Source organism: Cucurbita maxima, unplaced genomic scaffold (assembly GCF_002738345.1).
Source record: "Cucurbita maxima cultivar Rimu unplaced genomic scaffold, Cmax_1.0 Cma_Scf00001, whole genome shotgun sequence".
Lineage (NCBI taxonomy): Eukaryota > Viridiplantae > Streptophyta > Magnoliopsida > Cucurbitales > Cucurbitaceae > Cucurbita > Cucurbita maxima.
This window is the reverse complement of record NW_019272017.1, coordinates 417,517-433,340: the sequence shown is the minus strand read 5'-3', so window position 1 is coordinate 433,340 and position 15,824 is coordinate 417,517. Positions and strand designations below refer to the sequence as shown.

The following is a 15,824-nucleotide window of genomic DNA, read 5'->3' as shown; positions in this document are numbered from 1 at the left end:
ACCAAAATTTTAATATATTTTGTTGAATAATGTTGATTAAAAAAAATGGTTGAATTTTATTGGCACATTAAATTATTAATAATCACCCTTCTCATTGCCATAATTTTTAGGTAAGTTTGCATTTAAAATTAATTTTATAAATTAATCTTCCATTATAAAATTGAGTTTGAAAATTTTAAATAAATAATCACAAACATAGTAACTAAATAAATAGTTATAGGTTTAGGAAAAATAAAAATACATGGAAAATATTTTAAAGGAAAAATGTGATAATAAAAAAACATTTTATCTTTTTTAAGTTCATCAAAGCCCCGCTCATCTACATCTTTTACTTTCTTCCTTGCGTGGAACTGCAGCAATATGTACATTGTGAAGTGTAAAAGAGATTGGAATGGATGGACATTGACAAATCAAAAACTTCAAGCTTATGCCCCTTGTTATATTCAGCTTTGGGATGGATAAGGCGGAACGTTTGGCCTCGACACCGAAGCCAAACCATGCATCAGCCTAGCAATTTCCGATGGATCGTCGAGGTAATACTTGGCTTTGCTCGGTTTCTTCCCTACTGTACAAGCAAAAATTTCAGCTCGGGGTGCAATCGATGGACCTGCCATGGAACTTGAGATCACCTTGAACATGTCTTCATCCGATCGGTCGTCGCCAATGCAGAGAACAAAATCTGCTGGGGTCCCCTTCTCTTGCATTGCAGAGAGTAGTCGTTTCGCCACGAGACCCTTGCTGACGCCCTACGATCATCAGGTCATCCATTGTTAAGGTTGATAGGAAAAAATATCCTCAGTTCAAATCAACGGTTTTGTTGGTTACCGGTCGATAATCGAACGACTAGTTTGTAAGGATTTCGAATAAAGTTATGACAGTACACATGATTATAGCCAATAATCCGTGGTTGTAGTCCTAAAGTAACTCATATGTAGTAAATTAATGGAGTATGAAGATCAGAAACAATGGTAATTAAACGATGAAGGCAATGAGTTTGTACCTGTGGTTTAACTTCCACAATGCTTTGACCACTTTTTACGGTAACTGGCTCGTTGGCTAGTACGCTTTCGAGATGATCCAGGAGCTCCTTAGCTTGACACGAACCGAAATCTGGATCTGCATCTTCATAACACCATCCGAGTGCGGTTTCTCGATCTTCGATTGTCGATCCATCGGTCGTTTCAGTGTAGAGTTTCATCACTGGCTGCACAATCTGCTTCCAACAGCAATCTGCAACTGGCAAACTGGTTTCCCATTCCTCATCCTGCTTTAGCCTGAAAGAAGAGGAAACGATAGCTTTAATTACGGATGTACGATCAATGGAACGATACAAGAGAATGTATTCATCGTGTGAGAATTCACCTAATAAAGTATCCGTGCTCGGCAGCAATGCTGAGTTTTTTGCAAGGGGCAAACCATTCAGCAAGTGTTTTTCGAGTTTTTGCACTCACAATGAACACCGTATTTTTCTTATCCCGACACAAGGTATCAAGAGTTTCGAGGCATTTTGAAGTAGGGCCCTTGTCAATTGAAGCTTGAGGCATTAACGTACCATCGTAGTCCAAAAGAATAGCCCGAGACTTCGTCCTCTTATAAGTTGAAATTATGTGTTCCATAGCGAGCTTCCTGAAGTTCAGATCAAGGGCCACAACTCTAAAACTTAAACCGAACCCGATACCCCAACATCTCTGCCTCACATGATCCCTACAAGTCCTCTCCAAATCTTGTAGGAAACTCCGAGCCCAATACCCGACATCGTGTGTGCTCACATATCTAAAATGCTTCTCATGGCGGAGCTGCTTCTCTGCATCTGCCATCTCCAACGCACATTCCATGGCATCAGCTACAGCATCGATATTCCAGGGATTAACTCGAATCGCTCCACTTAAGGATGGAGAGCACCCGATGAATTCGGATAGAACCAACATACTCTTCTTCGGAGCTGATGATTCCCAGCCCAAGAGTTTATCCAACTTATCGTTCCCTTGACGACTGACAATGTACTCGTATGGAATGAGATTCATACCGTCCCTAACCGCTGTGACCAAACAACATTCAGCAACCGTATAATATGCAATTCTCTCGTAGAATTTGAGTGGTTCCTCAATCAACACAATTGGCTCGTACCCAGGTCTCCCAAACATATTGTTTATCCGCCTAACAGTTGCCTTCATCTCGTCCCGAACTTCCTTAACATCTTTCCCTCTACCTCTTGCAGGGTTGGCAATCTGCACCAACACAACCTTCCCCTCCCACTCAGGGTGCGTCATCAACAACTGCTCCATAGCCAAAAGCTTCAAACTTATCCCCTTAAATATGTCCATATCGTCCACACCGAGCAACATGATCCGATCCCGATCACGAAACTGCTTAATAACCTCACTAACCTTCTCCTCAGTCTTCCCAAGACTCAAAACAGATTGAAGCTGACCCATATGAATCCCAACAGGAAGGATCTTAATACTAATAGTTCGACCATAATACTCTATCCCGATATAACCCCGTTTCGACTCATACGTTAGACCGAACATTCGACTACAACAAGAAAGAAAATGCCTAGCATAATCAAAAGTATGAAACCCTATCAAATCTGAATTCAGAAGTGCTCGTAAGAGCTCTTCCCGGATCGGAAGTGTTCTATATATCTCCGACGATGGGAAAGGGCTATGCAAAAAGAATCCAAGCTTAACCCTATTGAATCTCTTCCTCAAAAAAGTAGGCAGTACCATAAGATGATAATCATGAATCCAAACAAAATCGTCTTCAGGATTGATCACTTCCATGATCTTATCAGCAAAGATTTTATTAACTTTAACATAAGCCTGCCATAGTGGTCGATTGAATCGACCGCCGAGGTCAGGCGAAAGAGGCAACATGTAATGAAACAGAGGCCATAGCTGCTGCTTGCAGAAGCCATGGTAGTACCTTGTGTAAAGATCTTGAGTGAGAAATGTTGGCACGCATTTGAAAGTCTCTAGAAGTATTTGAGAGACTTCATCTTGTTCATTTGGGTGAATATCTTCCTTAAGACAACCCACATAAAACACTTCAAAATCATCATCTCCCAGCCCATCTTTCAGCTGGAGGAGAAGGGAATTTTCATCCCAGCTGAAATTCCAGTTGGTGGTGGCTCCGCCGTTGCCGGATATCCGGTGAGCTCTGATGGGAAGCTCATTGGCGACGATGATAATCCGGTCGCGAGAGGTGGAGGAGGAGGACGGCTCCGAGGAGACGCTCTCAGATGGGTCGTCATCGACGTCGGAGATTAAGCCGGCGACGGTCACAATCCGGGGGATTTGGCGGTTTATACGGCCGAAAGACGGCGATTCTCCGGTGGCAAGTTCGAGTAAATTGGAATACGACCTGGAAACCATGGATTCTGAAGGGATTTCACTGTGTAAGATCAATCCATGAAACTGAGGGAAATGGGTATTTCAAAAACCCGTTTAAAACTAGGGAAAAAGCGACTGAAATGGAACCAAAACCAGAACGAGAAATTGAAAATCCAGGGTTGAAAGAAAATGTTGGGGAGAATTGATTTAGGGGGTTTGGTTGTACTTCTAGAAGGCTTCCGACTGGATTCAGACAAGAAAGAAAAGAGAAGAACATGAACACAAACACACACTGTTTCTCCCAGACTACTGAGATGATGAATCCACTGAGACCCCGAAGAAAAGGATACACAAATCCAAATTTCAACCTTTTTAAAAATAATTTACCAATTTGGAGAGGAAATACAAAAAATAAAAAATGAAACAACGCTCAAGTGGTGGGAAGAAGCATATTCGGAATTCAGTGATCCAAAAGAGGAGAGAGAGAGAGATGAAGAGGAGAATGAACAGATGGGGTCAGATCAAATCAGATTGGACGGTGGAGAAGTAAAGAGTGTGGGTTTTGATGGTACATCTGAGTAGCACTGGATAAATTCCCACCCCCTTGTTCTTATCCTTTTCCTTTTTTTTTTTTTTTGCTCCGTTGGTGAGTCCGCTATTGCCATTGTTATTGTTGCCAATGCCACGAGCATTGAACTGGTGAGTAGGGCCCACTTGGGAGCCCTTTTTTCCCCTTCTTCTAGTAATTATTTAAGAGCGTTGCACAGAGGCAGTTTTATATTATAAATTTTCTATTAATTATTATTTTATAATATCATAAAAAATACTCTCACCCTCACATTAAAAAGTTAAAAAAGCCCATAAATAATTTTTGTTAATAATATTGAAGAGTAAAAATTGTTTTGATTTTTTTTTTTATAATAAAAGTAAAGAATGAATGTAATATTTAAAATTTTATATTTTAACTAAAAAAAATTAAGAAATGTATTAACGAAATTTTTTGAATTTTAACAGTATTTTTTAAACGTGGATAAATAGCGTGATATTATTGTTTTATAATGAAACACGCCTGATTGAATTGGTTTATATATGTGAAATTTTTATTTATTTATTAAATAACCTTTTTAAAATTACATACGGTCCAAACAATTTTTTTTAATAACAAAAAGTTGATAATATATTTAATTAGTGACTACTAAATCAATTTTTATGCCCGACCATTGTGATTAGATAAAATACAATATACTAATTATAGGATGAGTTAATAAGTGATTAACATTTTTTTAGAAAATACTAAACTTTGTAATTGTTTTTTATATTGTTATATTTATAATTATTTTAATATATAAAAAATAAAATAAATAAGTATTTATGGATATTTTATAAAATCAACTTATGTATTTAACATTTCCAAATAAATCACATTCTTATACGCATAGAGGAACCAAACAAATAATAAAGATATTAAGGGGTGATGATTTGACGTGGCATAGTAATAAGAAAATTAATTACAATATCTCAAAACTTTATGGATTAAATAAAATAAAGCCATTCCGTTTCTCCGGCGTGAGATGGTCCTTTCATATGGGTCACATGGATGGGGTTAAAAAAATAATACCGAGAGGTAAATTATTTAAAATTTAAATTCAAATAAAAAGAAAAAAGGGGTACATCGGAGATTGGGAACAGCCAGCCACACCCACCTGACTCCAGCTGGACGTCACATTGACCGAAAATGCCACGTAAGCCCAAGGGGGGGGGGGGCTCTACAAGTAAGAGGATAAATTGATAACATTATTAGATAATGTACTTAATCCATCTAATGCGTAAATTGGGGTCTTGTTTTCTGACGTGGATAAGCACGAAGCACAGGATGGTACACCTGGCACGCTGTTCTCAGTTTAGATATTATTTTTAATTTCGCATGAGAGAAAATAAATAAATAAAAATTATGATAGCGATGCAGCAAAATGGATAACGAAGAAATGGGAGTGAAAATAAACCAAAAAACCAGCGGGCAGCAGCACGTTTCTCAACTAAACCGGATAAGGTTTTTGGATTAAATAAGTTGTAATTGTCTGTGCTGCCACTCCATGGTTATTATGCTGCTCACTCCTTACGTGGCATCATCCTTGTCGTTGATCTACTCATAACAACCATTTTTTAAAAATAATAGCGACAATAACTGAGACAAACGAATACATATATTAATTGAAAAGATTTATAATTCATATGCAAAATTAGTTTATCCCTAAGTTTCGAGAATGATTTTAGTTTTAAGCATTGCATATGAAGGGATATGATTGATGTTCCCCTAAATGGAACCCAAGGAGCCCTAATTAATAAAAGGTTATATACGGATTAATTGCTTTGATTCAATCATTTTTATATGCCTTAATAATATTAATTTATTCGTCTTATCCCTAAGCTTCTTAAAATGCAACATTTTGAATTACATTTTTATCCCTTCCAAAGGAATACCAAATTTAGTTCTAGTCTTCCCTTAATGGACTTTGGAACTTGGGCCGATGACTGAGATTGTGATAGGCCCATTGTAGTATACTTGGGCCGATGACTGAGATTGTGCTAGGCCCATTTTAGTGTACAAGGCTATATTGGACTTCTTACATAAATGTTAATTTTCTTTCATTTACAAAGGATAGGCCTTCAATTTTCTTTTGAAAAATTATGTGCGCATTTTCTTAGAATATATTACAATTAAAATAAATATTTTTTATGAGGAAAATTCAAGAGGTATTTCGAACAATCAATTTTTATGTGGATAAAGGAAATATCAATTTTTTCCCATAATTTTTGTATAAACAATAAGATTTAATTAGAGATATTGAAATATTAATTTTATAGGTAATTATTATCTAATTATTTTTTTAATGCGAACATTATAGTAACTAATAGGTTAGCTCATTTTACTTTGTTCAAATTCTACCTCTCATTGGCATACCAAGGAAATAGGAAGTCCTTTGCACCGGACTTATTGTGTCACGGTCATGCTTGTCCAAATTGTATTGCTTATGGTTGCATGTCAAATATGTTAATCATGTTTATCCAGGACGTGTGGTCCATGGTTGCATGTAGGTTCTAAAATCTCTTGCTTTTATGTATAACTAGACTTTTACTATTCATGTCATGTCAATATTGACTGTTCACCAAAATTATGTTTACACTCAATAAGACTAAAATGCCCTAAAATGTATTATAGGTGATATGACTAGTCGTCAATTCTTTATATCTCGATTATATGCTATCAAAATTAGTTGTTGTTTGTTTGCTTTGAGCCCATAACATTGCTTTCTTATCCATTGTTTTCAATGCATTTCCTCGCTCACGTTTTCTAAAACACTCTCAAACATGCTCGAGGTTCGATTATACATACGAATTGTCTGTTACTTACAATTTTTATACAGTTGACTTGTTCACCAGATTAGAAGTGTTGTACAATCGTTGTTTTGCTGTCGCAAGAATACAATTGTGACACAGTGTGGTTTCCCTTGTTAGTTGTCAAGATCATGCTACTCAAATGCTTCCTAAAACTATATAATATAAGTCACCAATTTAATAAAAACATTGCATATAGTTATTTATCATTCAATAGAGTGTAACTCACAAATTAATTTGAATATACAGACAAATGTATAAATGATATACAAACATTATATTGATATTTAAGTAATAAATCATAAATTAATTGATGTAGATATGCGGTTGATTATGAGATAATATAGAACAATCATATGATTAATAACAAACTAGAATCCAAATACTCAAAATGAAGCTAATATAAATAAAATATTTGGAAATTAATAATGAATTAATAACCAAGATCAAGTACTCCCACTCATCTTCAAATCCTAAACACGCCAGACTGCCTAACAGAATACACATGAAGAAAGACTTGTGTTGCACATAATTACTAAAGAGCCTCTCAGAACTCCATTAACTCACTTCCAAATTCCAATTCACAACTTCCATAACTGCTTCTATCACCAAACTCATCTGCATAGCCTCCTCCTCCTTCTCCTCGCGATGAAATCCAAGAAGCGAAGGTCGAAGCCGAAACCGCAATCGGAGTGTCCTCCCAAGAAGAAGCTTCGTTCTCAGCTTCCTCGCCGGAGACGCGCTCGGATTTCTCCTGTTTTCTGCTTGCCGGAGTCGGATTCGGCTGCTCCGTGTACGAGTGTTGATCTCGTTTCTTCTTCCGTTGCTGCGGCTGAGTCCAGCTGCGGTTCCTTCCAGGGAGGAGGAGGAGGTGAGGTTTCTAGTCAACTCAATGCGGTTTTTGAATTGGAGTGTGGTGCTGTGAATGCGAGGACGAATTTGCGGAAGACGCGATTTGGTTCGAGTGCCGAGTTTATTGACGTGAATTTGGATTCTGCTTCCAATGGAGTAACGAGAGCTTGCTTTAACGACGAGTGTGAGGTTAAGAAGGGAAGGAATGAGGCTAACGTCGAAGTTTCTGAATCGTCGTGCGTGGAGTCGAATTCTGGAGTTGATTTTGTTGTTCTCGGACGGAGTAGCTCGAAGTTGAAGATTAGGAGTGGTTTTAGGAGAACCGTAGAGGAAAATGAAGATCAAGCCGGTCAAGCGGAAAATGGAGCTCTGAAGTTCGAACTGACTGATGCTGATGTCTCGTCGAAGCTTTGTGGAAAGGGAACTGTGCCACTCACTCCTTGTGTAGAGTCTTGGGCTGAATCTATCTTCGAGAGCGTCTGTTCGTTCGAAGAGAAAGGATTAGAGGTTGAGGAGAACAGAGTATGGGAATTTCAGGTACCGGAGATACCGAGGAATGAGGTCAATGAAACTTTCACTATTTCGAAGTCGGATTCGACAATAGAACAGTGGCCTAACAGCTTGAAGTTTGAATCGGATCTTGCTTGCACGGAGCAATTATCTTACGAGGACGTTTCGGAATACTCTTGCCAGGACTTGCGCGAGCTTCAGTCAACAATTCTAATGGGGATTTCTGATACGGACTGCTCAGATTACACTCCTTCAAATTTCTTGGAATCCGGAAGCGAGTTTTCAGAGAAATCGAACGAAGATGCAGCTCCTTCATCAGCATTTAGCATGTTACTGCAGTTCAGAAGCGATTTTTTAAGATCATGTGCCTCTCAAGACATCAGAACTAGCTCGTCAATTGAAGAAGAGAACGCAGATCAATCTTTGGTAATACTTCAATTTCATGCTTCCTTAGCGTTTCATGGGCAACAAACCTGCAGCTAATCAAACAACTTAAATATTTTTTTTATTTATTTAAAATTAGTTTTTGAGATTGGAAGGATTGGACGATGAAGAAACCTATCGAATATTCAGAAACAGAGAAAGACGCCAATTGATTATTCGCGACTACGTTGATGAGTACCGGTCCACGACGGATTATGGCGATCTCATCCTCCAGCAACGATCAAATATGGTTCAATGGATAGTTGAAGTAAGTCCTTGAACTAGAAACCACCGCGTTTCTCTCAATAATTCGTTAATAGCATAAGATATTGCACAGAAATTCCATTTTAAACGTTAATAGCTTGCTAATCTGAGACATTGGTAACTGTACAGAGGTACGTTTGAGGCACTGTCATATTTCAGTGTCAACTGAATGACTAATTAATTCTTAACAGGTCATCAAATTAGTTCTCTGCCTCATTTGATATGAAACTTAATCCAACAATGCACTTTTCTGGTATTGGCACAATATTCACTGCTACCATCTAATGTATTTTTATGTATGCAAATCCTATCGCCTCTTTGGTTTAACGTAACTGTAATTTATTAGTGAAAATTACTAAGTACTATAATATTTCACTACTTAAAGCCACTTGTTCATGATTTTGCTCCTGTTAAATAGTTGAACCGTCAAGTTATAGTAAGCACTTTCAGGCTTGCCGCGCGTCCAACGCTTTTGGCGCCTAGAATCAGTCAAGTTTGACGGACTGGGCAGCATCTAGCCCATCTTTCATTTCATTTCTTACTTCTGCTTGGTTACATTATCAGTTTATTTTTATCTTAATAATATTTTGCATATTCGTTACAGCGAGATTTGTGTTCATGGACGGGAAAGTTGAGATTTTCTCAGGAACCCTTTAGTTTCATATCATCTGTTCCAGTCCTCGAAATGCATTCTTTATAACTTTTTAATTCCTTTTCATGCTTAGGACTTGTCGACTTGTCATCAATCATTTCGTCAAACTTTTTTCATTATGTAGCTTTATTTTGTTGAATGATGTAGCGATCGAGAGATACCAAACTTCATCAGGAGACGACATTTTTAGGAGTAACCCTTCTCGACCAGATTCTGCGCAAAGGATTCTTCAAAGCTGGAAGACACCTTCAAATTCTGGGCGTAGCATGTCTAACTTTGGCCACTAGAATTGAAGAAAATCAATCATACAGCTGGTAATTTCTTTTTCTTTGTTTATTTGTGCGCATCTCAGTTTTAACTTTAACAAGTGTAGTTGCTATATACTATAAGTTCTTAATTTCGTTAGTTTATTTTTTATGAATATTGTTTTGGAAACAAACTGTATGCGTGTTTGTCTTCTTTTGTTGATCTACGAGTGTAAAATTGAGTAAGTTGAGGTCGTGTGATAATTAGTACTAGAGTGTAAAGTAATTGAATCTAATAGTCTTGAATGTCCTCCTTAAGTTCAAATTGCCGGGTCCGATAGTTTTGCGTTCACATGGACAAAATAATGTTGTCACATTGTGATTATATTGTAGGTCCTCTTTCAGCCGCTATGTAACAAATAATAGCCATTTACTAATGACGATACACACCACCCATTCAAGATTGCAATAATAGTATCTTATAGTTCTGAAGTTAACAACTCGTGCACAGAAGAGACCCGACCCAACAGGGAAACATTTTATAGTGAAACACTTCAATCACATGGTCAGACCGCAGACAATAAAATGCTGATCTGAGCTCTAAGCCGAACCGAGTCAAATGTGAATCAGCTTTATAGCAATTCTTTTCTTCTATTTTCTTTCTTCAAACTTGCTTTTATCAGGTCTTCATTTATCTTTGACTAGTACTTCACATGCAAAATGTTAAATTTATCGTCTGCTTCATTAAATAGAGCCTTGAGAATTGAGAAGGTATCCAAGCCAGTGGGTCTCGAGCTTGGTGGATATATTGAAAAAGCTATAGCATATTGATCGGTTTTATTTTCGGCATTTCAGGATGCAGCAAAGGAGCATCCGTGTAGGGGACAACACCTATAGAAGATCTGAAGTTGTTGGCATGGAATGGCTTGTTCAAGAAGTCCTAAAGTTCCAGTGTTTCCTGCCAACTGTTTACAATTTCTTGGGGTACATCTTCCTTCGACTAACTTAACAATTTATGGGACATTCTTTCTCCTTCCGCCCACTTACAATTTGAATCTACTGCGAATAACATACTCTAATATCGCATTTTGATAATGGGTGTTTGAAAATAATATTAGGTTCTACCTGAAAGCTGCTGGAGCGGACTCAGATTTGGAGAATCGAGCTAAGAACTTCGCAGTGCTCGTTCTTTCAGATCAAGTCCAATTTTGTTATTTCCCTTCAACTATTGCAGCTGCGGTTGTACTCCTGGCATCCTTCGGAGAAACACAATATTTACCAAATCAACGAGTCATCGAGGTTAAAATTCAAATACCTGCTAGAGAAATTCACTTTATCTATTTATATACCTAATAGAATAATAATATAAGTATTTGTTTTCAAATCTAGAAGTAGAAAATTTAAAATTTTACAAAAACATCATAATCTATATCCAACTAGAATCAATTATAATGTAAAGTACATATTTAAAATTTTCATATTTATTTCGAATGCATATTAAATTTGTCGGTAAAATTTCTGTTGTTAATCTCGTGCATATTTCATACTGGCTTGAAGAATTTCTAGTTCCAGTGAATCTGGTTCCTGAAAAATCCAGATTGTACATTTTTTTTCCCTTTTCTGAACAAAATTGAAAGTATATTAAATCCAAGATTTTTGGTCAAAGGTACCTATGGTTCTTTTTTAAAATAATTTATTTTCTTATTCATTTTCTGTGTTCTGAACTCACGAACCTACTGATCACATTGACAAAACTATCACAGTTTTGTTTTGGAAATCTTTCAAGAATTACTACTTCGCAATTTTTCTCGAGTTCTAGAATAATGGAAAGGACCCTTTTATTAGACTCTAGGCATCTATCTCATAATATTTGGTGCATTTTGTGGTTTTGCAGACGCATGTCAGAACAGAAAGTGATGATCTTCCCGAATGTATCGAGGTATAAACAGTCAACTAGACAGGGTTTGCAAAAACTTTTCTTTAAAAAAACTATATCATTGCATTGAACTTGATTCCATGGATTCACTTTTAAGTCAACATGGCAAAAGTTACTTATGCTGTATTAAATTTAACAGAGCTTGGAGTGGCTATTGAAGTTTGTATGATGCAAGCATCATATACTGACAGAAATTAAATCTTCCTTCCTGACCACTAATACCAACCTGAACAGCTAGTGAGGGTCAGCATCTCTCCCTGACCTGGCTATCGGTAAGACATTCGATTCTATTCTTTCACCAATAGAATGAAAAGTATATGATGGATTGCCAAAAATCCTCTTTGGCCTAAAGGTCCGATAAGTTTTTCTCAAATTTTTATACGAGAATCATATTAAAACCTACTGAAGTTTATACCAATTAGCATTTGAATTTCATCTACGTGCTTCAATAATTCATTAGTATTGTTTGTATTTAGTGTTGAATTACAACTTGTATGCGTTTGATACTCAGAGATATGACTCGGTACAATGAGATTTTTAGTACCCGAGTGATTGGCAATAATGTAAATGATTACGATCAAGTTTAGATGTCACTGCTAAGCATACTTAAACTCTGCTAGTTTTGCCATCTTATTAGGTTTGTTTGTGGTTTAGAAGCTTTCGTTGGCCTATTGCTTATTACAGAAAAATCTGAGATGAGATGAAATAGACAACAAAAGTACTGATATCTTCACAAATCAATTTACGTTCTACGTTTGCAAATATGCCAATTCATATTACCCTAAAATCAAAAGAAACGGTAAAAGAAAACGAGACAATAATCTATATTTGTAAATTACAAATTACACTAGTTAAGTGAAACGGTATACAATCAAGCATCCAAAAAGTAATTTTTTTGTACCCAAAAGAATGTCGCGCAACATTTCAACATCCAGATGAAATGTATATCATACAGCAAAATGGTTAAGCAAAGTAATTCACAAGTGTAGGATTTCTGCTTTCATGAATATGATGCACAACTTACTGTTTATCTATCAGCTGAATTAACTGGAACAATAGCAGGCTCCCCTGGTAATGGCTCATCGAGATGGAGCTCGGCAAAGTTGTTGATGATCCCAGTTCTTTCACGGTATATACTTTCCTTTTTCTCCTCCTCGGCTTTCTCGACTTTTGCCTTGGTCATCTGAGTCACTTCCTCAGCAGCTTTTGTAACAGCAGTTACTGCATTTGAAAACCATGCTGCTCCAGTAAACACATAATAGTTACTCATGAGCGCAGTTCCTGCACTGCTTGCCTTCTGCTCGGCCACTGCGAGAGCAGATTTCGTCTTTTCAGAAACCTGGAACTTTTCATCCATCTCCCTGACCTTTTCATTTACTACTGCTGTGCCTGCAGTTATCTTCTCCATTATGCCCATCTTGCGATCTATGGACGTGACGGTCGCAGAAGCATTCGATGTCAACTGGTGTCGTTCATCAAACGCTTTTGCCTTGTTGACAGCATCCTTCCCCAAGATGAAGCCCTTAGCAAGCATTGTACTTACGACGTCTTCTGCCTGATTCGGAGCATTCCCAGTAACAGTTTGCCTTTTATCCTTCAAAAGATCATTACATTTAAGAAAGTGTAAGTAGTCTAAAATCCCTCGTTCTAGACAAAAACAGCTACTTGATTTCACTAAGATCCTCAAGAATTCAAAACCTTTTCAAACAGCTGAAGAAGCTGATAATACATGAAGAATTTTGAACCAAATGATTTCAAGAACTCGCAATGACCAAAACACGTAATTCGCTTACGTGCATAAACTCGAACATCGACAATGCATACACAACAGGCATTTGATAATGATAAACAAGGCAGAATTACCAGGATTGATGACATTGCTTCTGGTGGAAGATGATAATTCTCAACCAGAGCAATTGTTACAGATAGATCACCAATTTTTGCTCCCTGAGATATCCGAAGAGGAAGGGGGGGGAAGTTAAAAACATAATTATAAAAAAATATATATATATATCAAAGTTCATAAAGGAACATACTGTCAAAAGAATTGCAGTATCTGCTCCTTGAGAATCCTTGTATGTAACATAAGCAACCTGAGTATTTTCAGTTTCTCTACAGACAAAATCAAATTCTTCAGCATGCTTTTTTTCAAATAAATCAACACATAAGAACAGAATCACTAACCTTTGCATTTCAACATAAAGGATTTCACCAGAGAATGAAAAGAATTCTTCGATATCTCTCTCCGAAGTAGCCTTCGAGATATTGCTGACCTTCACGGTTCTCATCTGCATCGGATTTTAAAAACAATGAAGAAATGCAAGTGTTCGTGTTAAGAATATCTATAAAAGATTTAAGTTTTCGACATCAATCAATCTAAGATTGATGTTCAAGCCTAAACCTCTGAATTTGAAGTTTTGCAATGTTATTTCTTCCTCCATAAACATATGCTAAGAATATGTATAAAAGATTAAATTTTCGACATCAATCAATCTAAGATTGATGTTCAAGCCTAAACATCTACATTTGAAGCTTTACAATGTTATTTCTTCCTCCATGAACACTGATAATTCTCGAGTCAAATTAATACTCAATTCACATCCTAAGAAAATGTATAAAACAAATTTAAGCTTTTGGGTTTAGGGATAATTCAACAGTTTATAACTTCCACTTCATTCAGTTCATCATCAAAGTGAAAGAACAAGGATGAGATTCAAGTAGCTGATTTCAGAAAAAGAAAATTAAGAACAAAAAATTGGGTTTAGCAGTGAGTTAACCATTAGTAATTCTCACTTCCATTCAGTTCAACATTTCAAAGAGAAGTCAATTTGAAGGAAAAAGAAGTTGGGAATTGGGATATACAGCTGATTTGAGGAGGAGGAATAGACGAAGAGACTGTTCATGAATTATCGATACCATGAGAATCTAAACCTTTTCTCGATGAATTCCAAATTCTCATAAGAAGCAAATCGAGCGAGAAAAATGTACGAAAGAAAACGAATGCATCAACAGCAGTAGAAATCTTCTCACAAACTGTAGGAACAAGAGAATACAGAAACAGAGATCTTGAAAAATCAAAATCATAAACCATATTCCACATTGCAATCACAAATCCCCAAATCACCATCGCAACCATTCACAATCAGGAAAAAGAAATTAGCAAACGCGAATGCGGCAGATCTGCATCAAAGATTCACAGACAAAAAGAAGAAGATGATTATGATGAACTCACCGACATTTGTGCGCGGCAAAAGAAAGGTTCGAGAGGGAATTAGCTATGGCGGAAGATGATGAGATGAAGGCGCGAAGAGAAGATAATAAATTGTTGTGAGGAAGGGGAAGTGATTTTTGGTTTTGGATTTAGTTTTTTCGGGTAGTTTGGTTCTGGAAATGGATACGATTTGTTTGCGAAGTTTTTTCATTATTGTTTTTCAGTAGGAGCGACACAATTTCAGGTTTGACTTGGTTTCCTATACCTCTCTGATCTGTATATAACTGTGACGCAACTCGATACTTTCTTTTTTTTCACTTTTTAAAAATTTAAAACTTCTTCTCTAACCATTTAATTCCTATATTTTAAGATTGGTAAAAATTATGGTTAAAATTTAATAAAATTTATTATATAAATAGATTAATATATTAATTAAGTTGTTAAATAATAAAAACGGACATTTAATTTGACGAGTTTTTTTTACGAATCTGTTAGCCTCGACCTTCGCCTAGACCATTGGTGAAGTTCTAGTGTTTCTTTGGATTGGCGAAGATGGTAAAAGAAATAAAGAATATACCAAGTGGGAAATATTTCCATGTAACAAATTTACAAATTAATATGACCACTAATATTTTCCCAAAAAACTCTCTTTTTAAAACAAATCCAAAATCTTTACTTAAAAACCAAACATTTATTAAATAATAATTCAGATTTTTGTTTTCTTTATATCATAAATGTCAACATAAGGCATATGCTTAAAGTCAGAGGCCAAATTCCTCACGTGCAAATGGTTGAAAAAATAAAATAAAATAATAACAACACAATAGATTCTACGATTTTAACAAAGAAGCTAAGTTGTTTAATCAAAAGGGAAGTATTATTCCATTTAATCTCTCACATAATATGAACTCTTCTTGCACCAAGCTCTTGCTCTATTAGGATTATTTCCAACAAAAAAAAAAAAAAAAAAAAAAAAAAAAAAAAAAAAAAAAAAAAAAAAAAA

The 15,824-nt window shown here is 36.2% G+C and overlaps 3 protein-coding genes across 5 annotated transcripts; 1 reads left to right on the top strand and 2 right to left on the bottom strand.

Annotated features, from left to right (window-relative positions):
• Positions 1-270: 270 nt before the first annotated feature.
• Positions 271-3,374, bottom strand: LOC111490653 (alpha,alpha-trehalose-phosphate synthase [UDP-forming] 6-like). Of its 2 annotated transcripts, XM_023139210.1 has the most exons (4): positions 1,363-3,374; positions 1,001-1,274; positions 402-746; positions 271-366 (listed from the first exon to the last, which is right to left on the bottom strand). In XM_023139210.1, exons 1-3 carry the CDS (start codon positions 3,372-3,374, stop codon positions 444-446), a joined length of 2,589 nt encoding a protein of 862 aa, XP_022994978.1. In that variant the 3' UTR covers positions 271-366; positions 402-443. The 2 variants fall into 2 exon arrangements, with proteins under 2 accessions (XP_022994978.1, XP_022994976.1); XM_023139208.1 differs by having other exon boundaries at positions 271-746.
• A 3,948-nt stretch (positions 3,375-7,322) lies between these two features.
• On the top strand, positions 7,323-11,894 carry LOC111490875 (cyclin-SDS-like). Its single transcript, XM_023139515.1, has 7 exons — positions 7,323-8,516; positions 8,614-8,781; positions 9,577-9,743; positions 10,530-10,658; positions 10,793-10,973; positions 11,569-11,613; positions 11,750-11,894. The coding sequence occupies exons 1-7, from the start codon at positions 7,377-7,379 to the stop codon at positions 11,777-11,779; spliced, it is 1,860 nt and encodes a 619-aa protein (XP_022995283.1). The 5' UTR covers positions 7,323-7,376; the 3' UTR covers positions 11,780-11,894.
• Positions 11,895-12,410: 516 nt separating this feature from the next.
• On the bottom strand, positions 12,411-15,079 carry LOC111491510 (binding partner of ACD11 1-like). Of its 2 annotated transcripts, XM_023140462.1 has the most exons (5): positions 14,843-15,077; positions 13,795-13,898; positions 13,647-13,722; positions 13,474-13,557; positions 12,411-13,204 (listed from the first exon to the last, which is right to left on the bottom strand). In XM_023140462.1, the coding sequence occupies exons 1-5, from the start codon at positions 14,846-14,848 to the stop codon at positions 12,638-12,640; spliced, it is 837 nt and encodes a 278-aa protein (XP_022996230.1). In that variant the 5' UTR covers positions 14,849-15,077; the 3' UTR covers positions 12,411-12,637. The 2 variants fall into 2 exon arrangements, with proteins under 2 accessions (XP_022996230.1, XP_022996222.1); XM_023140454.1 differs by having other exon boundaries at positions 13,647-13,898; positions 14,843-15,079.
• Between the last annotated feature and the right edge of the window lie 745 nt (positions 15,080-15,824).

Excerpts from the sequence above, each read along its gene's own strand:
- LOC111491510 (XM_023140454.1), bottom strand. Across the intron at positions 13,558-13,646 it reads ATACTGCAATTCTTTTGACA|GGAGCAAAAATTGGTGATCT; the intron begins GTATGTTCCTTT and ends CGGATATCTCAG. Across the intron at positions 13,205-13,473 it reads AAGCAATGTCATCAATCCTG|GATAAAAGGCAAACTGTTAC; the intron begins GTAATTCTGCCT and ends GATCTTTTGAAG.
- LOC111490875 (XM_023139515.1), top strand. The coding sequence starts at position 7,377 with ATGAAATCCAAGAAGCGAAGGTCGAAGCCGAAACCGCAATCGGAGTGT. Across the intron at positions 8,517-8,613 it reads AGAACGCAGATCAATCTTTG|TTTTTGAGATTGGAAGGATT; the intron begins GTAATACTTCAA and ends ATTTAAAATTAG. Across the intron at positions 10,659-10,792 it reads ACTGTTTACAATTTCTTGGG|GTTCTACCTGAAAGCTGCTG; the intron begins GTACATCTTCCT and ends AAATAATATTAG.
- LOC111490653 (XM_023139208.1), bottom strand. The coding sequence starts at position 3,374 with ATGGTTTCCAGGTCGTATTCCAATTTACTCGAACTTGCCACCGGAGAA. Across the intron at positions 1,275-1,362 it reads GAGCACGGATACTTTATTAG|GCTAAAGCAGGATGAGGAAT; the intron begins GTGAATTCTCAC and ends CTCTTCTTTCAG. Across the intron at positions 747-1,000 it reads TTGTGGAAGTTAAACCACAG|GGCGTCAGCAAGGGTCTCGT; the intron begins GTACAAACTCAT and ends TGATGATCGTAG.